The sequence below is a fragment of the Choloepus didactylus genome, chromosome 21 (assembly GCF_015220235.1).
Source record: "Choloepus didactylus isolate mChoDid1 chromosome 21, mChoDid1.pri, whole genome shotgun sequence".
NCBI lineage: Eukaryota > Metazoa > Chordata > Mammalia > Pilosa > Megalonychidae > Choloepus > Choloepus didactylus.
Window position 1 is genome coordinate 18,238,941 of NC_051327.1, and position 27,300 is coordinate 18,266,240.

Genomic DNA, 27,300 nt, shown 5'->3' on the forward strand with positions numbered 1-27,300 from the left:
ATTGAGGAATTTGAGAGCATGTGACTTCCAACTGAATATGGCAGATTAACACATGAATTTTCTCCCCTTCCTCCCAAATGGCGAAGATAAACACAGAACAAAGAGAATGGAGGAGGAGAGACTAGATAAGGAGTCCACCAAACTGCAGAACCTGGAAAGCGGGGGATAAGCAGAAGCAGCCTCTGCAGCCCATGGGTTCGGGATCCGCCTGCGGACGGAGAAGCCCAGGGCAGCAGCTAATGGGCTGCAGAACTGGGGGTGGCGGGGACTTCTAAAGGTGGGGGTGCAGGGTGAGCACATGGTCGAGAGGAGGGTCAAACCCCTGCCCCCCCGCTGCTGGCAGAAGACTGGGGTGTCTCTCAGCTGAAGCAGTGACCCTGCCCCCTCTCCGCAGCCCCCTCCCTGGCCTAGAAGACTCACAAACCCCCACCAACCCCACCCAGCTGGAAGACGGACGCCTTCCCACTGGAGAGAGGGAGCATTCCAAGAGAAAAGAGCCAGGATATTGACCCCTAGGGGATCCTCCCTGTGCTGGTTTGAATGTATTATATCCCCCAGAAAAAGCCGTATTCTTTGATGCAATCTTGTGGGGCAGACATATTAGTGGGGATTAAGTTGGAATCCCCACTAATTTGGATTAGGTTGTCTGCACGAAAATGTGCCCCACCCAACTGTAGGTGATAACACTGATGAGATAATTTCCATGGAGGCTTGGCCCCACCCATTCAAGGTGGGCCTTGATCAGTGGAGCCATATAAATGAGCTGACGGGCAGAGGGAACTCATTGCAGCTGTGAGTGATGTTTTGAAGAGTAGCTACAGCCAAGAGTAAGACGCACAGGAGCTGCAGATAAGAGACAGTTTGGGGATGGCCGTTGAAAGCAGACTCTCGCTCCGGAGAAGCTAAGAGAGGACAAACACCCCAAGTGCAACTAAGAGTGACATTTTTAAGGAACTGCAGCCTAGAGAGGAATGCCCTGGGAGAAAGCCATTTTGAAACCAGAACTTTGGAGCAGACGCCAGCCACGTGCCTTCCCAGCTAACAGAGGTTTTCCGGACACCATGGGCCATCCTCCAGTGAAGGTACCTGATTGCTGGTGTGTTACCTTGGACACTTTATGGCCTTAAGACTGTAACTGTGTAACCAAATAAACCCCCTTTTATTAGCCAATCCATCTCTGGTGTTTTGCATTCCAGCAGCCTTAGCAAACTAAAACACCCCCCAAAACATCTGGGTTGATCACTTCAAGTGAAGGCCATCAGTCAACCACCCCAACACCCCCCTCCAACACACAGAACTTCCATATAAGCAAGTTTTAGTGCCTTGGGGCCTTACATAGGGGAAGACAAAATGTCACTGGACATTTGAGGGGGAAAGCCACTAACTGGGACCAGACCAAAAGCAGAAAACAGGAACAGAGAAAAATCAACAGGAGAAAGGTAAACAAATTTGGGTCTAGCCACACAATTGGGTTTACACATCAGAGGAAAAGAACAGACCACAGTTACCAAAACATGACAGATGAATCTCAGGGGCATAATTTGAGTCAAAAAGCAAGTTCCAGAAGTCTATATGCAAAATTATAATGCGTTTTTATAGAGCTCTAACCCAAGCAAAAGAAAGCATGTTATTCAAGCATACATACACTTGAGATAAAACTTCATTATTTTCAGGCTATGGCATAACAAATACAAAGTTTAAGACAGTTGTCACCTGTCCTGATAGGGAGGCTGGACAACAGAAGAGAGACAGAGTGTACAGGTGGATCCAAATTAATGGCAAAATTCCGGTCCTTGGGTTGGGAGACAGATCTGTAGAAGTTCATTATATTGTTACACTTTAAAACCAAAATGTGATACATACAATTGTATACATGTATTCAATCATGTTATTTTTAAAAGTTTTTTGTTTAAGTAGGAAAGAAAAAGACAATGCTGGGAACAGAAGAAAACTTTAAAAAAAAAAAAAGGTGTAATGAATGTAGCCAATAAGATAAAAGATGCTGCATCCCTAAAACAAGAACATATCATAGGAATGGAACATTCAGAGAACTAGAAAGAAAACTCAGAAACAAAAATTACGATAAATAAAAGTTCAGAAAGATTGGAAAGTTGAAGAATTCTCACATCAAAATAAACAAAGAAAAAAAATGAAAGCTGGAAAAAATGAGCAGATCAGTCCAAGAGGCCTCACATACAAATAACAAGAGTTCCAGAGGACAGAAAACAGAGGCAAGGAAAATAAGACCCATCCCAAGGTACCTTTGCATGAAAACTGAGAATAATAAGAATAAAAAGACAACTCTAAAAGGTGTGAGAGAAAACAAGGTACTGGACATCAAAATGCACTCAACAATGAGCACTCAACAAGAGCATGGAGCACTCAATGAAGAACATGGAGCATCCCACAAAGAGCTCACCAATGAGCATGGAGCACTCCACAACAAGCACAGAGCACTGAACAATGAGTACAGAGCACTCAAATGCAAGCATGGAGCACCCTACAATGAGCACAGAGCACTCAGCAATGAGCATACCACAAAGAGCTCACCAATGAGCATGGAGCACTCCACAATGAGCACGGAGCACTCAACAAGCTCAATGGTGAGCATGGAGCACTCAACAATGAGCATGGAGAACTCAAAGATGAGCACAGAGGAGTGTCTTTCAAATTAGGAGGAAGTGCTTTCTAACCTGGAACTCTGAGTCTACAATCTACAAAGAGGAGGGCAGAATGAAAAGAGTGTCATGTCTGCAGACATGGAGATATGGACACCCTTTATCAAGAACCTACTGGAGGAGGTTGCCCCCCCCCACCTCCCCAAATGAGAGACTAAACCAGAAAAAAACAGCAACAAGGACCACAAAACACAAAAACCAGGGATACAGGAGCCAAGGAATCCAAACCAGGGGAGAGGGAAATGGAGCCCTTGAGGAGATGGGCAGGGGGCCCCGGGCCTGGCAGCAGCCACCACAGGCCGGAACAAGGGCGCTGCCAAGAACAAGACGAAACCCCTACATCTCTGAGAGGTTTCCATGTTTCAAGAGAGTCGTGTTGCTGGAGCAGAGTTTAGGAATAAATTAGGAATAAACATAGAAAACTAATATTTACATAGTCAGAGTTATCCAAACACTGAATATTTGAAAATTGATTGAGTCAAAAAGAGAACTATGAAAATGAGGATGGGAGAGGGAGACTTCCTGAGGACCGGGTCCTCTCCATCTCCCACGGAGACACACCAGTAGATTAAGCTCATAACACTGAAAACCCAGGAGCATGCACCTGCTGGCTGCTTAGAAAACCAGAGACTATTCTGGGGTGCAGGAATTAACCGAAGGTAGGGAGAAGTGGGGCGGGGGACTGTTTTTGTTTTTTACTACTAAGCTTAACAGAATTTTGATTCAAAATGGAAATAAAATGTTTTTAAAGAAAGAAAACATGTAACAATGACTACTTTGGGACAAGTTTCATTCTAAAATGAAATACACTCACCCAAGATGTAGGATTTCCTTTTGGAAAACACTTCCAAACTGTGGTAACGATAATGACCAGGCAGAAAAGCGTTAATTCGGCCCTAGTACTGTTCTTACTTCCACGGTTCTCTCATCTGTGCCCTGATTTCTAAACGCTGAACCTGAGAGCTTTACCCAGATCCGGATCGGAAATGTGGGTGGAGGTGGCCCCGAGCCCAGGCGCTCTCCTGAGGCTGCAGTGACAGAAAACAGTCCAGGAGGACCCGCACACCCCCGCACACCTCCGCGGCCAGCCCTGCATATCCCGCACACCCCCGCACACCTTTGCACACCTCCGTGGCCCACCCCACCTCTGCCTCCAGGGGCGCCAGCCAGGAGACCAAGGCTGCTGGGAGCCACCAAGCAAAGCCGATATCTGGAATTGAGTTATTTCTTCCTGTTAGCAAAGATTTTTTTTAATCAACGAACTTTCTTTCCAACTTTGCTTCTGAAATTTTCACTGATCCATAAATTCTGTTTAACTGTTTGACTCCCCTTTTCTCCAAATGTCCTATTTCTCTCTATTCCTTATTCTAAAAATCAGATCAAAGTATGTTTTAAATGAATTGCCTACATTCAGAGTCCAGGCAGCACTGCCATGCCATTAAAAATTATGTGATATAGGTGATATTAGCACTCTGCTCTCCCTCCCATACCCCCAACTTTCCTTCCACAGAAAAGGACAGGGCCGACTACATAACAGCCCAAACCTGCTGCCAGGTATGAAACACCTACTTGGAAAGTCTTCAAGATCTGGGCCAAGAGAACAAACCTCAGAGCCCAGCACGTCAATCACATGGCAGAGCTGCTGGCACTCGGCTCCAGCTGTCAGCAATCACTGGGCAGGGAAAAACCCAAGCCCTCTGGACAATCAGAAAAAGGCCTTGCAAGTCTTCTGTTATTCTAAAAACCTCTGCCTTCTATTTGTACATTTTAAGAAGCTACTAGAAATTGTCCTTACCCTTACAGCCCCAGCAGTAGTAAATTCTGAACTAAAGCTGGCCCCCATGGGGGCCCAGCAGGCTGGGAAAATAGAAGGAGGGAGAAAATTTAAACAATTACTAGACTCAATAGACATTAAGAGTCACAAGTTGCTTCATCTAAATAATGTTCCCGCCATCTGGATCTGAAAGGACTTCCACGTTGCGACTTCTCCTTTCTATAGGATGCTCGCCACGGAACATGAAAAGTCAAAGGTGCCACGTGTTGGATGACTCACATCCTTCATGTGTCCACCGAACAACTGAACGTTTGACGTGGAAGCTGTTCACATCCAGGAGGCGGGCAGATGCCTTCAAAATATATTACGCAAACGAGTGGGGTTTCACATGTAATCAGATGTTTTTAATCATATGGTGGGGGGGAGTCTCTGGGAAAAAAAAACATAAAAGAAATAAAACTAAGAAACACAACATCAAAGCATCCCCGGAGACTGGGCAGTCCACACCCAGGGGCCAGCACTGGGGCAGCGCAGGCTGGGTCATCGTTACTGCTCTTTTGGAGGAGGCAGTCCCTCGGACGGGCTGCCAACACTCCAATACTCTACTTGACCTTTTCATTTCAAGGCTAGGAAAAATGTAGGACAGTATATCGACACCGTCCTAAGTTCAGTCTTACTGAATTCCCTAGAAAGTAAAGTCGCTTTATTATTGCCCTTTTACAGAGGAAGCAGGGTAAGTGCCCAAAGGCACAAAAGCTAATAAACGGAGGAACAGGGATTCCAGATCAGATGAGATGTCTGCCGCCCAAGCCAGAGTGCCCCCAACCAGTGCACCAGACCCCCCAGCCAGGCCAGTGGAGCCGGCAGGTGGATGCATTCTGGGCCAATCCAAAAGTCAGCCAGCTGCAGAACCTCATGTCCTCAGAGGCTGAAAACTGGCATTTCCAGTGACAGTGGGTCATGCAACCATAACAATTAGGGAAGGAAAGGCTCCCCAAAGGGTACTTTCCCAAACAGTTAAAGCATTTGCCCTTAAACTTGGGTCCTGAACTTACTATGACCTTGGTTAAAAAAAAAAAAAACACCAACTTTCCCACTGTATTAATCAAAACGTGACAGAATTCTGCAATCTTTTGGTGGCTCAGATTTATTATAACCAAGGTCGATGCTGAAATCTATAGTGAATCTCCACATTTCTCAACAATCCACATGCAGGGGAATCTGCCCCTGCATGGAACAGCCCTGCCCAACAGTGGTTTAGGGTCTTTCTGGTCTCCTGCCATCACACTGACAGCTGTCCCACCAGCTACTGTCCAGGAGCCTGGCACAAACACTGCCCTTTCTTCCAATTTGCTGTTTAATGTGTTAGAACCTTGAAAAGCAGATAGCCAATACTACTAGAACATGTGTAAAAAAAGGAGCTAGGTCTAAACTAGGTTTGGGAGAAGGCACAGGACCCTGCCTTGTAAAACCACACAGCCTGCGTGCACAGACTGTGTGCCACTTGCAGACTGTGTGTGCCACCTGGTCCAGCAGCTCTGCTGACTGGTGGCTCCTGAAGTCATGGAGGGCTCAGTGTGGCAGATAAGGGAGAGGGCACGCTGTTAACATATGAAATACATAAAACCACCCATCCCTTTTAAAAGGATCTAGACCAGTGCTTCTCAAATTTTAATGTGCATATGGATCACCTGGGAATTTTATGAACCAGAGATTCTGACTCAGTAGGTCTGGGCCAGAGATTCCGCATTTCTAACAAACCCCAGGTGATACTGGTTCATGGGTCTAGATAAGAACAGCATTGTGCAAAAGAAATGCAATGTGAGCTGTGTAAGTCATTTTAAATGTCAGCAATCAGCCTCAGGTCTAGCTAGCTAGCCTCCCCAGTCCACTCCCCACCTCCATGCCCAGCCACCCACTAGGTCTTTAGCCAGGGTGTAAATTTCACCCTATACAAACCATAGAATGAACCCCTGGATGCCCATCTCCCAGCTTCAGCCTTGTTTCATCTATACTCCATCCTGAGAAGCTTCTTAAATATATCAAAGCCCATGCCCCACCCCACCCCCAGACTGACAGACCCACCTCCCAGCACCACCCTGTGGGAACCAGCAGTCAGGCAGCCCTTGGAAAACAGCTGGGACTGGCACTGGGGGGGGGGGGTCCCCCAGGGGCCCTAGGGCAGCACCTGAAGTCTCTTCCCTGAGGCACATCCCTCCCTGACACACCCTGGTCTAGGCTTCAGCCCTGCCCCAGGGCTGGGGGAGCACAAGCCCCCAGAGAAGAACAACCAGGAGGAGGGCAAAGCACCAGAAGACAGACCATCAAACCAAACAGCCTGCACTGAAGAAAGCTGAGCTGATGGACCTGACTGGACAACAACTTCAAACGCGCCCAGCGAATAACCAGCAGTGAGAAACGAGGCTACGGGAAACAGGAACAGGCAGTTCTGAAGCACGACAAACTGAGGGGGAAGGTTCGAACAACAAAGTAGCAGAAATAAAGAACTCCAAGTGCGGGCTGAACAACAAGATGCACACAGCTCAAACCCCTACTGGTAAGCTGGAAGGCCAAGGCCAGGGGTTCCAGGAGAAGGCAACACGCAAGGATAAACATGGAAGGAATGAGCCTAGAATTAAGAGAGATGGAGAACCGAAGTAGAAGTTTTAACATCTGTGCAGTGGGAGTCCCAGAAAGAAAGCAAATACAGGGAGAAAATATTTCAAGAAATAGATGTCTGAGAATGGCCTAGAATTAAAAAAGTATATAAGACATCAGAATGAAAGGGTCCATAAAGTGCCAGATAAAATAGGTAAACAAAAAAACTCCGCACATAGATACATTAGGGTGACATCTAAAAACAAGGTAAGAGTAAAAATAAAAATCCAAGTACCTACAAAGAAATTGGAATCACACTGTCATCAGATTTCTCAGCTGCAACTGTCTTTGCAGAAAGGAAAAGGGTAATAATTTCAGCGTTGATGAAAAAGAACTTTGACCTAGAATTTTATATCCAGCTCAATTATCATTTAAATGTAGGGTGGAATAAGTGCCTTTTCAGACTTTTATTTGATCACATAAAAACCCTCTCTAAATACTCTCACTAGAAATACTCTAGCAATGAGAAAATAATCCTGAAAGTCAAAAATGGCATATAGGGGAACAATACCTGTGGAGAGTTGGTTATAGGTTTTAAATAAACCACTAGAAAACGCAAATGCAAACTAAAGGCAAACAGACACATTTTACAAATATACACAGAGAACCTCCAACTGAAACTTGAGACCAGTGGTTCTCACACTTGAGCGTGAATCCGTATCTTCCAGAGGGTTTATTCACAGACCCTTTGCAATAAAAGCAGATTATCAATAAAATAAGGAGAGCTATTGAAGAAGAATGTCAAAAATCTAAAAGATACATGCTCTTAAATAACCTGCGGATTAAAGGGGAAATTCTAAGAGAAATTACACAATATTACAGCTGAATAAAAATGACAGCACTTGCATGCCTAAATTTGTGAAACATGGCAAAAAGCGATAGTTGGAGGAAACTCTGTGGCTTCAAATGCCATTTATCAGAAAACAAAAATGAATTCAAATAAAAAGGAGAAGTATTCACAACCGTCAGGGAAAGATAGTGAACCCAAAGGAACAAGAGTGAAATGAAGATGAGAAATCAACCACGTAGACAAAACCAGGATTAACAAAACCAAAAGCTGATTTTTTTAAGATTAATGAGACAGAAAAAACTCAAGACTGAAAATAAAGAGAAGTGTTGTAAACAATTTCAGAAGCACAGAATATAGAAAGAAATGAGAAATGGAGCTAAAAATAGATTTACAAAAATAATTATGAAAATATTATGAACAATCATACAACCATAAGTTTTAAAACCTAGCTGAAATGAGTCAAAAATTATAAAATGCCCAAACTGGTACAAGAATAGAACACTTGACTAGATCAGTAACAAGGAAAGTGAAATAGTAACCTCCTCCCACCCACCCCAACAGTCTCAGGCCCAGAAGGTTTACATGAGACCTTGAGTAAATTTAAGGTCCAGACAATCCTCATCTCACACAAATTAAGAAAAAAATAAAAAACCACCAAAAAAAAAAAAAAAAGAAGGAACCCATTTTATGAGACTAGTACAACCTCAATTCCAATTGAATAGGATAAAAAAAACTATGGGCCAATTTCACTTAATAATATAGATTTGAAAAGGGTAAATGAAATCCAAGAGTATTTTTAAAATTCGAGATGAAGACTTTATCCCAGGCTGCAACTGATCAGTCGCATCAGATCAGCAACCCATGCCTTCTACCACAGTCTGGGACGAAGACGTGAAAATCACATAGACATGAAGCCATTTTATAAAAAAGTATCTGCTAAAAATCAACACCTATTTATGATAAAAACGCCCAGAAAACTGGAGAAAAGAGGGTTAAGGTAGTCGCCTGATTAGTGTCTACCAAAACCTCCTTTAGGCTCATTCCCTGTAGGATCAGGAGAGAAAAAGAGAGTCACTGCCACCACTACGTAACTCCAGTATAAGGACTGGAAGGAAAGGGACAAACAAACTGTCATTTTTTTGCAGATGATATTACTGGCTCCAGAGAAACTAAAATAGTAGCAAGTGAATTTGTAAAACCTAATAAGAGATTCTGCAAGCTTGCCGGTTTAAAAAACCAACAAACAAAACCAACTGTTTTCCTCTGTACCAGCAATGATCAATTAGAAATGAAAACAATAATAATACATACCATTCACAACAACTACAAAAACTTCTTAAAATCAAGGGATTACTCTAATAAAGAAGGCATAAGATCTTAATGGAAAAAGAAGACCTAGATAGATTCCCTTGTTCAAGGATGGTACAATTTGAAATTATTAATTCTCCCCCAAATTAATCCACATGTTTAATGCAAATCCAAGAAAAATTCCAGCGGAACTCAAGGGGAACTTGACAGAAATGTGTATGAAAGAATAACGGACCTTGGATAGCTAAGATATTTTAAAAAAGAAAGCAAAGAGGACGAATTCAGCCAATCAGAAATTAATGCACAGTATAAAGCCAAAGTAATTAAAACTGTGTGGTACCGAGGAGAAAAACAGAGAAGTGGAACAGGGTGGAAGAGAAGCACTCACACATATTTGGGGACTTGGAGTAGGACAGAGGTGACTTCCCAAATCAGGGGAGACAGTGTTGGAAAACCTGACTCACCCGCTAAGTTCTGTAACTACCTCCCACTCCACAAAATTCAACTCCAAACTAAATTAAAGATCTAAATGTGAAAAGGCAAATCTATATTGGAATGTCTTTGTGATCCTGGGTGGGGAAAGATCTCTTAAAGAAGTATGAAATAACACAAAGCAGGAGAGGAAAACTGATGTATTTGACTTCATCAAAATTAAGTTTTTCTATGTATCAAAGGACATCACAGAAAAATCAACAAACAGGGCAGCAACTGGGAGGATTAACATGTAGAACATACAAGAAGCTCCTGCAAATCAACAACAAAAAAAAGGTAAATCCATTTAAACGGGAAAAAAAGGACAAAATATATAATCAAGCAGTTTGCAAAAGGGGAAATTTGAAAAGCTAACAAATATAAAACAAGGTTTAGAACAGTATAAACCTTACGGGCAATCAGAGAAACATGACACAACACTGCAGCACCACTTTAAAACCATCCGAAAGGCAAAGAATATAGACGGAGGGCTGCAGAGAAGGTGGGTGACCCTGGAGAGGACACCCTCACCCCGACACCCCACAACCCCACTCCTGGGCGTCCGTCAGGAGCCACGTGCAAGGATGTTCTCTGGGGTGGCGCTCGTGGTATCGGGGCATCGAGGCCGTGGAGGAGAGCTGTAAGCCACGGTGAACTCTGAAGACGGAATCCGCCGCAGCTATCACAAGTGTGGACGGCAATTTACAGAGAGCCGTGTGGGCAGAACTAAAAAACAGTCATGAGTGGGGAAGCCAGACAGAAAGATTTATAGCACGATACCGTATTTATGAATCAAAACCTCATATGCACAAAACAGGCCACATATTTTACAAGGAGATAGGCACATAAAGGCACACTCAATAAATAATAAAGCAGCTGGCAACATGTTCTTGAACTTTCAAAATCACCGTGACGTGGGCTGACCACGGCACCTCATTTCCATTCCACGGAGGCGGGGAGGTGTTCTCTCTGAACTGACAGAGCCACACGCAGACACACATACACAACCAAAAAGGATTTGGTATTTTGCCTGTGCAACTTATGGAACCTGTCAATTTTGTTCACAAGTCACACCAGGTTCTAATTATACTTAACTGAATATCAACCATTCTAATTGCTTAATGCTTTATGGGCTGGATCTAAAGTACTGGGGGACATCTGGCTTGGCAAATGGAATTCTGCTTGCCTTTAGAAATGAGAGCTTCGAGAACACATTTTCTCCCCACGCTCTCACCTCTGCTTCACCCACCACCGACGCCTCCCAAAAACACTCCCTTCAGTGCCACGCCAAGCCAAAGCAGTCAGCAGAAACTGTATGCTGTGGATCTTAACTGTAATATCCTTGTGCCAGGCTGCTCTGCCAGCTGCAGGTGACAGAAGCTCCCACGAGGCACGATGAGGACGTTTTCTTTCCCGCGTACCAGAAGGCTGGGGGCACCCAGTGGCTTGGGGGCACCCGGGGCCCAGGTCCCCTCCATCTTCCCGCTCCACTGTCCTCTGGGTTTGCGCCTTGTCTCGGACGCCTCCCCTATGGTGCTGAGATGGTGGTGGCAGCTCTGCCGTGTTCGTGGGCAGAAGGACACTTTGTCCTGGCCTTCTCTTTTTACTCAAGACGCCCTTTCCCAGAAGCAGCTGCGCCTGACGCTTCCATCTCACAAAACAAGGTCAAACGCCCACCAAGCCCACCCCAGCCACGGGCCCGGGAGGTGCTCAGACAAGCTTCATCTTTCACCCCTGGCGAAAGGAGAGTTCCCCCACTGGAGACCCCGAAAGGAAGGCAGGAAGAGGAGAGACAGGGTGGTGTCTGCTCTCTCCTCAAAGGACTCCGTAACATCCATTTGTACATGACTTTATAACAGTGGCTCCAAAGGGATGCAACAGCTCAACGCAGGAACCTAAGAAGGAGGTGGGATGAGGGCTGCGACGTGCTGAGCCCCCTGAAGAATAATAGCTACACACGTAACACAGAGTTTACGATCCAGTCACTCCACTCCAAGGTTATCTACCCAAGAGAACTGCCAACACAGGTTCGTACAAAAACTTGTACACAAATGTATACAGCAGTATTACGCCTAATAGCCAAAAAGTGTAGACTGAAACGAAATGTCCATTACTTGATGAATGGATAAACGAAAGGTAGTCTGCCTGCAGAGTGGAATATTATTCAGCCATAAAAAGGAACGAAGTACAGACGGATGCTGCAAAATGGATGAATTTGGAAAACTGTGTGCAGGGTGAAAGAGGCCAGACACAAAAGGCTGCATGTTGTACAATTCCATTTGTATAAAACGTCCCTAGGGACAGAAAGGAGGTTAGCGGTGGGGAGGGGGACAGGGAGTGACTGCTAACGCGGACGGGGTTTATTTGGGGAAGTGTTGGAAATACTCTGGAATTAGGCAGTGGTGAGGGTTGCACAACATTGTGAATTTACTAAAAACCACTGAATTGCACAGTTTTAAAAGATTAAAATGGTGACTCTTACATGAATTTTATCTCAATTTTGAAAAAAGAACTGAGGCACTGAGGCATTGTGTCGAAGGATCCACTCAGAAAACAAATTTTTCCAAGAGTACTCTGCACCATCTTGGACAAAAAAACAAACAAACAAACAAAACAGCATTTAAAACAAGTTGTACATGGGACATGACTTCTGGGGATGAACCTGGACCTGGCATTGTAAGATTAAGAAAGCCTTCTTGACCAAAAGGGGAAAGAAAGATGAAAGAAAGTTTCAGTGGCTGAGAGATTTCAAATGGAATCGAGAGGACATTCTGGAGGTTATTCTTATGTGTTATATAGATATCCCTTTTTAGTTTTTAGTGTACCAGAATAGCTAGAAGGAAATACCTGAAACTGTCGAACTGCAACCCAGTAGCCTTGATTCTTGAAGATTGTGTAACTTTGTAGCTTACACGGTGTGACCATGTGATTGTGAAAACCTTGTGGCTCCCACTCCCTTTATCCAGTGTATGGACAGGTAAGTAGAAAAACGGGGACAAAAACTAAATGAAAAAGGGAGTGGGATGGGGGGATGGAATGCTTTCAGTGTTCTTTTTTACTTCTATTTTTATTCTTTTTTTTTTTTTCGCAGTAATGAAAATGTTCAAAAATTGATTGTGGTTCAAAATGATTCAAAAATGAACCACAAAAATGTGGTTCAAAAATGATTGTGGTGAAGAATGCCCAATATATGATGGCACTGTGAACAACTGATTGTACACTCTGGATGACTGTATAGTATGTGAATATATCTCAATAAAATTTCATTTTTAAAAAAACAAGTTGTGTATGTGATGATACTGTGAGCCAGTGATTATTATCCCAGACGGTTTGTATGGTGTCTGAATATATCTCAAAAAACTATTAAAAAAAAAAAAAAAGAGTTGCGCCACCCAAATGTTTTCAAGTCCTGCTCTCCCTTAAAAAAATAAAAATAGAAACATCTATAACATCTTCAGACATCCTAACAGACCTACCCCAAATATCCACCACAGCGGGAGCTTCTGAAACAAGGGGCTCCTTTGCTTGTGCAGTATCGTCTGCACATTGGGGTAAATTCAAGAATACGTCATTCATCTGAGACACTAATGAATCAGCTTTTTAAATAAGATGCCCTAAGCCCTTCAAACAAGCCCTGAGCAGGGTCCTCTCAGACACAGGACACTGGACACTGGAAGCCACACCTGGGTGTTGCAGCGTAAAAGCTGTGAATGCAGCTTGAAGGCCGGTAAGTCACATGGGCTGGGCGAGGACAGGCCAAAGGCACTTCCCACTAGCACGGTGCACCCCACTCTTAACGTGCGCAGGCCCCCAGGCCCCCGATACAGTAGCAGCAGCCAGGAGGAGGTGTCTTAGCTAGACCCACCTCTTCCAACCCAAAATAAAACACCTGCTGTTTGCAAAAGGGAGGCAGACTTTCCGGGAAGTGCAGAAACGCAGAGCTCCATTTTGGGGGCTGAAGGTTCGGTTTACTAGCCCCAGAGCCATGTGCATTCACCTTCTGGAAATAATACTGCACAGTAATGCCTTTTCACCTTTCATCTCCCCGTCCTCATGCGGCCAGGTGGTTCTCATGAACATTTATTTATTCCCCTCTCTCCGGAAGCCATCTCTCCCAGTGGTGAACCCCGGGTTTCACTTAGGAGCACCTCCCTCCCACTCCCCAGGGTAAGGAGGAGAATCACACAGTAACATCCTCAGCCTCCCTCTCACCACCCCCAAAGTCACCCCCAGCACGAGTGCTTCTCTCCTACCTGCCGACACGCTCACGCCTCCCCATCCCTACACGACCCTTCTCCAAACACCGTCCCCCCTCACTGCACCCTGGAAAGAGGGGCCTGCACTGCCCTCATGTCTCACACTCGTCCCTTCCCAGTGACACGGGGACACAGGGCAGTCCACCCAGGCCAAAGGCAGCCAGTCTGGCCCCCGCGTGTCCTCACTCAGTTCTGAACAAAAGCTGGCTCTCCTGAGTCCCCGGAGGACGTGAGCCCCTCCGGCAGGCTGGAGCCGACCTGCCACCAGGTAGCACACTATAATTAGTCATTGTAATTGAAGCCGAACGTAATTAATTACATAATTTTGAAATATTCAAGTTTAATTCCATTAAAATTACATCATGAAACTGGGGAATTACGAAGGATTACTGGCAAAAAGCAAATAGGGACAAATAAAAAAACTCCCGGTTTCTTCCACACATGTGAGTCACCAAAACCCACGGTGCAGGACGGGGGCGATGTCCCACCTGCTTTCAACAGGCCTGCGGGACCCACGCAGACGGGCGCCTGGGCAGGATCGCCTTCTGGAAGCACCAGCTCCCCACGCTGCAGGCGCCAGGGGCACTGGATCCCGAGGACAGCTGCCCGCTTCTCAGAACTCCCCGCGTGCCCGGCCTCTGCTGCCCCTTCCACGGCACTTCCTCAGGCCTCAGCTTCCTCTGCCGATGCCCCAGGACCATGACATCCTTCTAGGACCCCCAGGCAGTCGTCTCATCGGGTCTTCAGGCTGCCCAGCCTGCCGCTCACCTGGCCCCACCCCAGCAAGGCCAGGCCCAAGGTGCCTCCCTCTTCCCACTGCCCCTTCCCTCCCACTCCTGGCTCCGGTCTCGGACATCTCAGCATCTTCTCCTGAGTCAGTCCCTCTCTATCTCTCACCCGGATTATGACTGTGACACCCTCCTGGCTCGATTCTTCATCACTGGTCCCCCTTCACTCTCATCCGCCTCTCAGAAGGGGGTTCCAGAAGGATCCTCCAAAAATAGGAATCTGTGCGCTGGGCTGTCCCTCTTCAACTTAAAACTCCCCGAGTGCTCAGAGCCTCCAGCACGCAGTGATGCACCCCGCCCTGGGGGGGGGGGGGCGGCTTTGCATAAAGGTCCTGCAGGGTTTCCCCAGAGCTCTTGCACTTCAACTGCATAACTTAGGTATTCATTATGTTTATTTCCCCCACTAGAATGTAAGCTCCTTGAGGGCAGGAATTTTCTGCTGCTCTGGTCAGCAGAACACTGTGCTACAACAGTGCCTGGCACGTAGGACATGCACAATACATTCTGAATAAGTGACTAAATAAGTGGATGAAGCCAGATAGCCCAGGCTCGCCTGTCTGGACCCGTGTTGCACCCCACACGTCGGACGCAGCTAGCCCTTTGCAGCCTGGGGCTCTGTCCAGTCCATTTTCTGAACACCAGGGCCCAGGTCTTATTCCTCCTGGTACCCCAGGGCCTTGGACAGTATCTGGTACCCTCCCCGGGAACACAAAGCTGTGCTCAGTGAATGAATAAATGAATGGCTGAAGAGTCTATGCAAAAATTGAGCTGCTCCAAAAACAGAACTGCAACGGAACTCGCTGAAACTGCTGCAGTATTTCAAAGACCAGGGCACATTTTTTTGCCTATCTTCTTTTTAAATTTCATAATTACATAGCAAAACAATCTGCATCATCACAAAAAAATCAGGCCTGTGAACCCAGAGTAGCCTAAAGGCTCAGTCTTTTCGGTGACAATTCCTTGAGAAAAGTAAGCTGAGGTCTGGGAAGGCAGAACTCTCCAAGGCAGTCTTACTGCCCTGCACCCCGACACAGCCTTCACGCTTAATGAGACCCAACTTCTGCTTCCTCGGGCCCTTCCTGCCAATTCCAGGGGATCTGCAGGGATCGGAGCCAATACCACTACAGTGACTGCATCAGCCAGCCTCCCAGGGAGGCTCAAGAGTGGGGATTTTGTCCTGGCCATCCAGGGTCTAAATGCAAATATTAGTATTTAAGAGCAAGTCACTCCCCAACACCCACAACAGGGAGCACCAGGCCGGGTATCCATGCCACCCGGCACTCACACCAGCACGCGGCTGGGCACTGGGGGCCTCTCCTCCGCCAGCCCCTGCCCCAGGCCCCAATACTGTCTCCTGCCTGGCACCTCCCCAAACCACCTCCCACAGATGTGCTTCATGCACACAAGGGGCATCTGAGAATAGCAAGTGATGCCACAAGGAGGGCCACGTCCAGCCAGACGCCGTAACGGCACCCCGAGCAGCAGGTAAGGGGGGCCGGCCTGGCTCTGCCCCCACCCCGAACGTGGGCCGCTGTCCTCTGTCTCCTGTGGGTTCCAGGCCAGGGGGAGGCACTATGAAACTAAGAGCTTCCCGGGTCCAGCACGGCTGCAACCAGAAGGGGTCATCCCACCCATCAGCCCTGGCAGCTTCATGTCTATCTCAGGATTTAATTCAGTCCCCAGATGCTCACCAGCACAAGCTCAGCCCCACCTCTGAGTGGCTCATCTTGCGTGGCCGGCGGATGGAAGGCACCTGAGTCCCCTCTACACGGGAGGGATGGGACCTCCTCAAGGGGTGGTTGTGCAGAGAAAATGAAATGAGACAAATCAAGAGCCTCGACCACACCTGCCCATGGTCCATACGCAGGAAATGGTAGCTGTGAGGGTTAAACATTTTTTTTTTAAAAAAAAAGCTACTATCTAGTCACCAGTGGGTATGGAACCAGTTACAACATACAGATTGCAACACCACAAGCAATGCTTTCCCTCTCCCCACAACCTTCCCTGAAACATCCCAGCAGTCCCAGCCCGGGAACGAGGGAAGCAATCATTAATTCTTTCCTCCCCATCTCAAATGATGCGCAACTCTCAAGCACCAACCAGCAAAAGAGCAAAATGTTCCACGTGCTTCAAACCCCAGATTTCAACCAACACCTTCCAGTCTTCAGCATCAACCTCTCCACTGCACTCAAACCCTCCTTTTCCCCAGGGCTCTCTCCCTGGAATTTTCACCGGTCCCCCAAATCCAACATACCCCCAAAAGGGGGACACCCTCTTCCTCTCCCTTCTCCCCGTTCCGGCAGGTGATGGGTCCCACCCGCCATCAGCCACTATCAGCTACCCCCCTCGGTGACATCCTGACAGTCCTCACTTCCCCAAATCCACACAAATGCTTGTGCAGCCAGACAATGACATCACCTCTATCAAAATATCCTCGGTACTTTCTTGGACTAAATGAAAAAGCAGAGAAGGCACGCGGGCTGCGAAGGCCCTGCTCTGAAAGGGGCCCGCCCACAGTAGGGTCCCATGCAAGGATGCACGACCCAGGAGAGGTTTCGGGGGGATGAGCAACACCTAAGGCATTTCTTCAGTCCTGACACCCAAACCTTCATGTTTCTTGCTCCTCGTGTTATCACATTTGCTTGGTCCTGATTATTACAATGATTTCACCATTCATCTGGGGGAGTCTCCTCCCATGCAGGCTAGAAACCGAGTCAAAGAACAAATCTCTGTCCGAGAAATGTTCTGCCCAATTCTATTTTTAAAAATGTGAATTTTTTCATATCTTATGTTCCACGGATACAATTATGTATGGCTTAGCCAATGCGTATGTCACTTTGCAAGGGAAGAATGTAATAAACAGGAATCAAAAAAGAAACACAGATCAACGAGTCTGTAAGTATTTCATCAGTGTACCCATCGGCCGCTTTCAAAACACAGCTGTTTTAATATCACCGACTTACCTTTCACAATGCTAAAAAAGACTCAGTTCACTAGGTGAATGAATCCAAAAAAAATAAGACTGAGGGCCGGCCCCTGGAGCACGGTGTGCTCATGCAGCAGTTTCTTGGGGCTGAGCACGGTGCGGGGGGGGCAGCAGGGTCATGCGTGGGCCCCGCTGGCCGGTCCAGGGCGAAAGGTGGGTTTTACAACAACACAAGGTGGAGCTCAGGGAAAGCCCGGCCAGCTGCAGCGGTGGGTGCCCCAGGGGAGAGCAAGACACCGAAGAGGGACCCAGAGCTCAGCAGAGGCCTCACAGCGACCCCACAATTGTTCTGCCGGAAAGCTCTTTCTCCCTCCTTCCCCAAGCACACAGAACTTCACCTCTGCTCCAGGGGCCTTTCCCTGCCCCCTGCCCACCACCTGCTGGAGATGCCCTGCTCTGCCCTCCAACCCCACGGGCACACCCCTCCCACAGAGCTGTCCTGCCCACCGGTGCCCCAGGAAGGGTGTCCGCTCCTTGGGGCTGGGAACCACCACTGTCCCACTCTGCATCACGAGCACCTGGCACACAGCATTTGCTAAAGGAAGGACCAAAGGAACGCATGGACTAAGACGTGATCCTCAGACGTGCAGAAGGGAGGATGAGGGAGTCTCCCAAAATGAGCAAGAGCCTGGGGTCCCTCTTGCTGGGAAAGAAGGCTTGGTAAGGTAGAGACAGCCATCAGGCCTCTGCCTGCCCGCCAAGGACGTGGACAAGCCTGGTGGGGGTTCACGGAGACATGATGAAACCAACGGTTTGGGAAGCTTAATCTGGCAGCCACATCTATAATGGATTGTGACCTGTTTCCAATGGACAATTTTAAAACAAGCGGATGCCACACCCTCGGCTCGTGTGCACCAGAGAGATTTGGCTATCGCATATAAGAAGCCCCCCAAACCAACTTTGTACACACACACACACAAAAGATTTCATTAAAGTACTGGTGCGTGTAAAAATGACAGCATAATTACAGACCCACAGAGTCACGTAAAACAATCGCAAACGGCTTCTTCCTCCCCCGACAATGACATTCAACCATAACTGGCGATATCTTTCCTCTCCCAATCCCACGGCAAAGCTGACAGACTGTGGGGCCCGGGGTGAGGGTCGGGGGAGGGAGAGGAGGGGAGCCGGCAGGCCCCACGGACGACTTGCTGGTTTCCACCGGGAAGGGGCACCCTCAGCAGCTGGGGCTTCCCGTCTGGCTCGACGACCCCCACACATGCCTCTAGAGCAGAAACACGACTCCAAACTTGAACCTGCCTCCTACTTGGCTGCATGATGTTACAGCACGCATTATTGAGCAAGCGTGGAGCTGAGGTACAGCTGAGATGAAGCAACTCGAGGACATTAATGCATCTAACTGGTTTCAAAAAATGCTCCTGCGCTCACAGTTTTCTGTTTCAAAACCATACAATTTATAACAGCTCTGCTGCCTGCCTGGGAAGGGAAGATGGAAGCTGACTTACAGGTCTACTCATAATTTTAATTGCAATTTCTGTAGGGTGGTGACTAAAACCCTTTTTCTTCTAAAGGGCTTGTGTTCTGTGGGTAGTTGCTATCTATACTCTCCGTTAGGGCAGAGAAGAACAATGTGAAACAAATAATTCACTGTACGCAGAACTGAACGGGTTCAGGTTCTGGATCAACTACCATGGTGAAAAATAAAAAATAAAGAACTTGTTTCACCATTATTTGCCACACCTTTCAGAACGATACAAAAACGGTGACAGGAGCAACAGAATGTTCCTATTTTCATGGAGAGGGGGAAAAAATCTTTTCTAAACCTAATCATAAAAATGCACAATTCCCTCCAGCAAGAATCTTATTTTTAATTTTCATTTACATAGTATCTTTTTTCCAAGAATCTCAAAATAATAGAGCTCCACAAATACTTATTTAAAAAAAAATAGTTGTCACAACAAAGGAGGGGGACAGGCTTGGCAGGGCAGGAGCACAAGGGAGAAGGGGCAAAAGTGACAGGCAGAGGTGAAAGCAAGGGCTTGGGGTTGGCAGTGGCTGGGTGGGGGCAGCTCCACAGCGGCCCTTCCTTTACCAGCAGCCCCCGGACCTTGCTGATATTTGCAGTTTCAGGCTCTGCAAGGCAAGGATTTACCTTTAGTGCCATTTACCATCTTCTATCCAATTATTTTTCTCTAAATAGTAATTTCTCCCCTAAACACAGGGGGAGAGGTGGCAAAGAATCACACAGGCCCCAAATCACAACTGAACAAAGGTGCCTAAAATGAGCTCATATTCTTTTTGGTCTTAAAAATGTCGAGCTGTGTTAGAAAATAAAATATTAACAATTTATTAGGGGGAAAGACCCAATCTAAGACAGACTACTCTGCTTTTCAGGGGGGCAATGGGAAGAAGCTTTTGAATTTTTTTCAATAAAACTGGATGGACAGGATTTGAAAGTCTTACATTTAGCAAAAGGCTGTCAACACCCAAATAAATTTTTAATGACAGTAAGAATGACACTCTATTTCTCACAATTTCACAATGTTCACTTAAGAAAGAGCTAATTTGTCGATTTGTTTTTCCCTTAACCAAACTCAGAACACCTCCCAGCTAAATATAACATTTTAAAAATGTTTACTGCATTTACTTCTTGAGTAAACACAGCCAATAGAAAGACATCTTTAAGAAAACAAGCCCTGTGCCAGTATATTTAGGGTAATAATAAGGACCAGCTACTCCCCTGGAGTTTCAGAGTCAACTTTGATACTTCCCTCCTACCTGAACTTCAAACATCACAAAAAATCAAAACCCTCCAGGATTTCAATTGTCAACTGATTATCTGCCATGTGCAAGGCCCGGTGGCCCGTCCACTCCGGAGTTGCTTCTGTGTTATAAAGACGTGGATCACTGAGTTGCTATTACCAATTCCTCTTCACACGTGCTCATTTAACTGAAGCAAAATCCAGTCAGTTTCATTAAATGTGAATCTCCTACCTATTTTTTATTAAGTTGCCCTGCAGCCTTAGGTGAGTCCCTACAAGATATATTCCCAACCTGGTTCAGCTCCCGTCAACCCTCTGTGTGCCTTAGGAACAAATGCAGAGAGACCCCTGGGGGTGGGCTCCCTACAGACCCTGCGGCCACAGAAACAACCGAGCTGCCCCCAGCCCAGGCTCTCATAAACCCCAAAACCCAGCCAACTGCCCTGGGCCTCCTGCCACAAGGAGGTAAAGCCTTCAGATCCCAACGAGGAAATCAACAAGCATTAACTTTGCGCCTAACCTCATCCCATCAGAATTTAATTGACACAAAAATTAGAATTATTTTTATTAGAGAAAAGGAAAGGTTATTGATCAGTTTTGCAACAAATTAGATGTCTTTCAAAAAGAATCGTTCGCCCTCGTTACATAATTTAACCGCGCCGTGTTATGTGACCAGGGTGGCAACTACTTTAAGACACGTTTAAGTCACAACCCAGATGCTTCAAAGCCACTTCAGACACCGAGCAGATGAAGGCTGGTTAGCTCAACAGGGACACCTTTCCAACCCAAGACAGCTCCCTCTACCAATTTTCTCAGCATAAAGCTGGAAAGCGGGACTGATTGATTATAGCTCAGCAAATCCCAAACTGTAAAGGGACCAACAGCTCAGAACAAATCTTCTCTGTCTTCTTAAGTAAAATCCAGCAAACATGCAGTCATCCCTAAACACAAGCCCAAACTTGGTTCTTAAACATAAAACAAAACCAGGTTTTGAGGAACAGAGCTTGAAAACTGAAACGGGAAAAAATGACTTAGACAGTTCAGAGGGCCCTGCTATTAATATTTTATTGAAATAAGCCCCTAAGCGAGTTAATACTTTGGGGAATTTAAGCTTGTATCTCTAAAAAGTAGAACTTTCAGAGAAAGAAATCTGTCTCTGAATGCTAAATCATTACCAGGTTGCAACAAAATATGCCCAAATGCTCAGATTAATAAACATTTATTAAACCAGAAATCACAAATGAATTCACCTCTTTGCTATAAATGCTACATAACACGGATAATAAATCGCTTGTCTAGTTGCCGTTAGAGGTCCTTTTTCTCTCCATGATACCTGCACACACAGTTCTGCAGGGTGCCCAGTTCCTGAAATGCCATAACTGGAACGTCTGGGTGGTTGAGGGGGGCTGTAGCGCCCCTCCTCTAATAGCCACGGCAAAAATGAATGGCCGTAACTAAAACGTGCCCCTGTGCTTTGCTATAATAAGATTCAAACACAGGATTCCAAGAATTCCACCTGTTTCCAATTAGATACCAGAATTGCTTGAGTGTTTTAACTACATTCACTTGCTACTTACACAAAACAATTCTTCCGGGATTTTTGAACATTTAAGATATGTTAAATAAGATTAAGGGTCTGGTTTAAACAATCAGGGGCAGGGAATTTCAGTCGAAACCAAAACTAGCTCTCTGCAGCCATAATGCACAGCTTCAGACAAAACAACAGGACCAGGCAGACAAATTTCTATCTTGACCATTACTTATAAAGATCAGACTTTTCATAGGGAAAACAATTATATTTTAAAAGGCTACATATTAAATACTCTTAAACAGCTTTTAAATCATTTCTAAAATAACTTATGATCCTATACATTAAAATAACATTTACAGTAACTTTTATGTAGCATTTGTTACAGTCCATTGGATACACCTGTCTTTTTGTAATAGGTGAAAAACTTACATGAGGTCAAACATGAAATACATAAAATGGAAGCAAAGGTAGGAATTTGGCCCAGCTCTGTAGGATGTTTCATATGATGAATTTCTCTCTTTTTTTTAACTCGCAAATTTTCCCCTAGCAAATCTGTCCTGCCTTCATTTCACCACAGATATTCTTTGGGCTTCATAAATGAGCAGAGAGGAATACAGATATTCTACTTCCAGCCTTCTTTGCTCCACTACTACACCGGATGTGAGCACAGCCTCAGGAGCAGTTGTCACTCTACCTGCTGCAGGTAGACCCAGAGGGGGACCCCAGGAGCACAAACTCTGGGTTCTGCACAGCTCCCCCGTCATCAGCGGTGGGCGTGTTTTCATTGCACAGCAAAAGGGTAGAGAACTTTTTAAACAGCCACCAAAGGACCTGGCTCAATCAGCTCAGATGGCATTTTTAAGATCAGTTCAGTGGATGAGGAGAGAACAACCCCTGAGGGGACTGGCAGTTTGTCCCCTGTCCCTTTCCAACTGTCACAGAGCCAACTACTGACATGAGAGATACGAAGGTGAGGACGCAGGAGAAGGGGTCTCTGTGGGCCCAACTGCAAAACTCACCCCTTCACTGACGTGCACCTAGAAAACAAACCAGCCCCACACACAGTTTCACACAGGAAGAAAAAACTTCAATGGACCAATAACCACCCCTTCCCACACCCAATCTCAAAGACGCAGGTTTTTAAAGGACCAAGAAAACAAAAACAGCAGCAGTGTAGAAACCCTCAATCTACTTATTCATTATTTTATAAGATACTCGATAGCATGCCTATTTTAATTAATATAATTCTTATGAGGAAGTCTCAGTCAGCCTGTAACATAACAGTGGAAAACAAAAGCAATCAGAAAGTAGATTTTCAGCAAAACAGAAATTGCTCTCTTATTTTGAAAAAGAGGAAAACTTCTCAAGTTTAGCTTTGCGGATGCTCCTAAGAACTTGAAGGGGACACTGGTCACCACTGAGGAAGAAAAAGGTCCCAAAGGGTCACCAGTGGATGGCAGGCCCCTTCCCCAAAAGTTCAAAGCTACTCCAACATACAGAGTTACGTAAGCTTGTCTTAGAGAGTGTCCCTTTTTCAAATGTGTATTTAAAAAGTAAATTTATACAATGGTGTTTTCCTTATTCAAAAAAAAAAAAAAAAAAAAGAGCCTAGTTTTTACAAGTCTGGGATAGGATAAAAACTTGTCCAACTAGTCTTAGCCAAAGCACTGAAACTTCCACAACACAAGCTTTAGAGCTAAAAAGGAAAGGAAATAAGGCTCCATCTTCACTCACTCCGCAGCCTAAGGGAGCCTTCAAAACAGCCGGAGCAGGGGGACAAGAAGGCAGTCACTGAGGTGCAGAAGAGGCCCACCTCCCGTCCCGGTTCCAGTCCAGCTGAGACCCGGCCACTTCACCCTCGGCGGCAATGCCACAACCCACGCAGGACTCCAGGGGCAACCGGATCTCGGCATAAGGGATTCTGGAAAGATGAGAAGTGTCCGAAACTAATGAATTCTCTCCCAATCTGCAGTCTCCTCGGCTCACTTACCATCTGTGGAATCAGAGATGGCACTAAACCAGGTATCAACTCAAAGGCCTCTGCAGGGCCCAGAGAAAGAACTCAAAGAGGCTTGTACTTGAACTTTGGCGATCTGTATTCAATGGAAGTTTTCACCCGGCGATGAAGCAGCAACAGAAGCCATCTAAAGCCAAATCGTTATCTACCACCAAAAGGCAGTGGGTGCTCAATAAAGAGAACGAGGCTTGGATAAAGGATTTTTTTTTTTTCAACATCAGTATCTTAAAGTTCATTTGAGTAAACTGAGAGAGAAACTTTCACTCTGACCCCAGAGTCACGGGGTTAAATGTCCCCATGATTCCCTAACAAGGAGCTAATCACCAGGGGAATGGGGAAGGGGTGGGGTTAGGTCCACACCGTTCATAAAATCTAAAACCATCTAGACATGAAATACATTTCCCAGGCATTTCATTGATATTAGGCTGGGATATCACATTAAGTTAGACAAAGAGAAAAAAATATATATATATATTTATATATATAAGGTTTGCCTCTTAAAACTCCACAACGGGTTTTACAGTAAGCACAGGAATTAAATTATGGTAAAAGGGAGCTATTTTTACTAAAACAGGGTAGACCAATTTATCAAAAATGCCATTTGGCTGTGTTCATTACATTCAGGAATCTAATTTGCACAATGGACACTTTGGAGTAATCTATTTTAGCCAATAAGTACTCAAACTCCTTTAAGTTTTAATCTTATCGGAAATACATATTTCACATAGTCTTCCTCCTAGTTAAGTGAGAAATTTGAGGAAATTTCATAATGACTTTATCGTTCTGATATAGGCAAGAACAGAAAATAAGCATATACAATTAAAGTTCTCAGACTGCATTTATGTACGTTTTAATCTAATCCGGTTCGTTTCATACAAGCCTGCATCTGGACTTCATCCGCTTTACTCCTAAAGGTATTGGAGGTCACTGTCACCAGTGCTCCCGGTCAGGGGAGTTCAGCCAAGGCGCGCACACCTTAGACTTGGCAGCAGAGGGGCCCGGGAGCGCCAGGCCGCCCTAGGCCGGGCCAAGCCGCAGGACACCCCACCACCGCCACTACCACCCCTCCAACTCTCTCGGAGCTTCTAGCCTACATGCCGCTCACCTTCAACTTGGCTCCGGCTACGCACAACATCCACCTGGCAGGGTCCCGGGGCTGTCCTGGAGCCGCAACTGCGGAGCTGGCACGTGCCGGGCAGACCCCGAGGGCGCACCCCTCTGGGTGGGGGGCGGCCGGCAGGAGGGCGCCCCCAGGCCGCAGCAGTACCTCGGTCCCCGTGTCGGGAGCCCCGGCGCGATCCCCTCGCGGCGCCCAGGGTACGGTGCGCGGACCACGGCCTGGCACGCCACAATCCAGCAGGGCCCCCGGGGCTTTGCTTTCGAGAACGCGGCCCGGGAAAGCATTTGGGAGCGGACCTGCCGCGCGCTCCATTCGGACCCCGCTTAGAGGGCTGGCTCTGGGGAGAGAGGGCCAGAGTGCAGCGGGCTGCGGGCCACTGGGAGCCCCCGGGAGCCCCAGAGTGCGGAACGAGGGCCGCCCGGACAGGCGGCTAGGAGGAAGTGCCCCCTGCCCGAGCAGACGGCGCGCCGGGGCGAAGCGCGGGGCCCTGCGCCCGGGTAAAGTTGCAGCCCTCCACCGGCTCCCGCACCCGCACCCGCCGGGCGGTCCTAAGCGCACGGTCCCGCCGGCACCGCGCGTTCGGGGCGCCCCCGCCGCCCCTCGCAAGTTTCCCCAAAGCGCTCCTGACGGGGTCCCCGGGCGCGGAGGGGCAGGTCCGCGCCTCTCACGCAGGCACACAAAAGAGCGGGGTGGCCGCGAGGTTTGCCGGTGGCCCCGGGGCGCTCCCCGAGACGTAAACAAACGACCGGTCCGCGCGGGGAGCCGAACCCCGGGCGCCGGAGGGGCGGCGCGGCCCGGGCCGGCTGACAGCCGGCGACGGCGACGGCGACCGGGCCCGGGCCCGGGCCCGGGACGCGCCCGCCGGGCCGGCCGGGGTCGGGGCGCGCGGGTGCCCGCCTGGCCGGAGCCGGGCCGCGCCGCCGCCGCCGCCGCCGCCGGTGGCCGCTCTGACCCTCCCCCGAGCCGGCGGCACCACAGCGCCACCAGCCCCAGCTCCGCGGCGCCGGCGGCAGTGGCGGCGGCGGCTCCTCCAGGAGAGGCAGGCGCTTCACCCCCCACAGCAACTCCCCACAAACTTTCCCCGGGAACACGGCGGGCCGGGGGCGCGGGGCGCGCGGGCCGGGCGCCCCCGGCGGCCCGCAGCCCCCTCCCCGGCGCAGCCCCCTCCCCGCCGCGCCCGCCGCCGCCCGCTCCCCGCTCGCGCGCGCACACCGCGGGCCGCCCCCTCCCGGGTCCCGCGGCGGCGGTGGCGGCGGCGGCGCAGGGCCCGGGGGGGCGCCCGGGGTGGGGGCAGACACCGGGGGCAGCGGTGGCGGCGGCGGCTCCCGGCGCCATCTTGGGCTGATCGATGAATTGAACAAAGAGGATCAATTTCCGATCAAGCGACTTATCAGTGGGGGCCGGGGAGCGAGAGGGACTTGTCCCCGACTCGGCCCCGCTCTCCCCGGCACCCCCTCCTCTCCTCCGCCGCGGCCCCCCGGCGGCGAGGCAGCCCCGGGCCCCGGGGGAGGCCGCGACCGCCCGCAGCCCCCACCCCCGGGCGAGAGGCCGAGGGAGGAGAAGCCTGACCTGCAGCTGCTGTAAATCAAAGCGCTTCCAATATTGAAACATCGATCCCACATTGGCCGCCATCTTGAGACATATTGAGACGGAGTGAGAGGCTGATAGAGAGGGGGCTGGAGTTCAGGAGCCGCCAGGAGGCAGCAGGCGGGCGGCGCCAAAACCCGGCCTGGAGCCGGCCGCCGCCGCCGCCACGGAGGAGCGCGGACTCCTCCTCACGGCGCCGCCGCAGCCAGGGCGAGCCCGAGCCGGAGCCGGAGCCGGAGCCCGAGGGCGCGGCGGCCGCCGGCCGGGCCTGGCGCCCACGGGCCCCCCGCCCCCGGCCCCGGCGCCGGGCCCGCGACCCCCGCCCCTCCCCGGCCCCCAACCCGGCCGGCGGCGACCGCGGGCCCGGCCCCGAGGGGGCGCTGGCGGGCAGCGGGAGGGGAGCCCGATCCCCCGCGGGAGGCCCCGGGCCCCGCTCACCTGGGGCGCGTTGCGGGGGGAGGTGGGGGTCGCGGTCGCCGGCCGCGGCCGAGCGCAGACTCCGCGGGGTCCCTGCCAGGCGGAGTTGGTTGGGGGCTGTTCGCCGCGCCGGTGCGGGTGCGGGCGCGGGCGGGAGCGTCGGGTGTCGCTCGCCCTCCTGCTGGGCGCCGAGCGC

At 48.5% G+C, this 27,300-nt stretch overlaps 1 protein-coding gene across 8 annotated transcripts in view; it reads right to left on the bottom strand.

Moving 5' to 3' along the window:
- Positions 1–26,903, bottom strand: part of CUX1 (cut like homeobox 1) — a 362,321-nt gene extending 335,418 nt beyond the window's left edge. The window contains exon 1 of one of the 8 annotated variants that reach the window (XM_037815379.1): positions 26,670–26,864. In XM_037815379.1, coding sequence (XP_037671307.1) covers positions 26,670–26,732 — 63 coding nt within the window. In that variant the 5' untranslated portion in view covers positions 26,733–26,864. Of the gene's footprint in view, positions 1–25,085; positions 26,304–26,669 lie in introns of those variants that run through there. The other 7 variants (XM_037815378.1, XM_037815376.1, XM_037815374.1 and 4 more) reach the window with 7 other exon arrangements.
- Between the last annotated feature and the right edge of the window lie 397 nt (positions 26,904–27,300).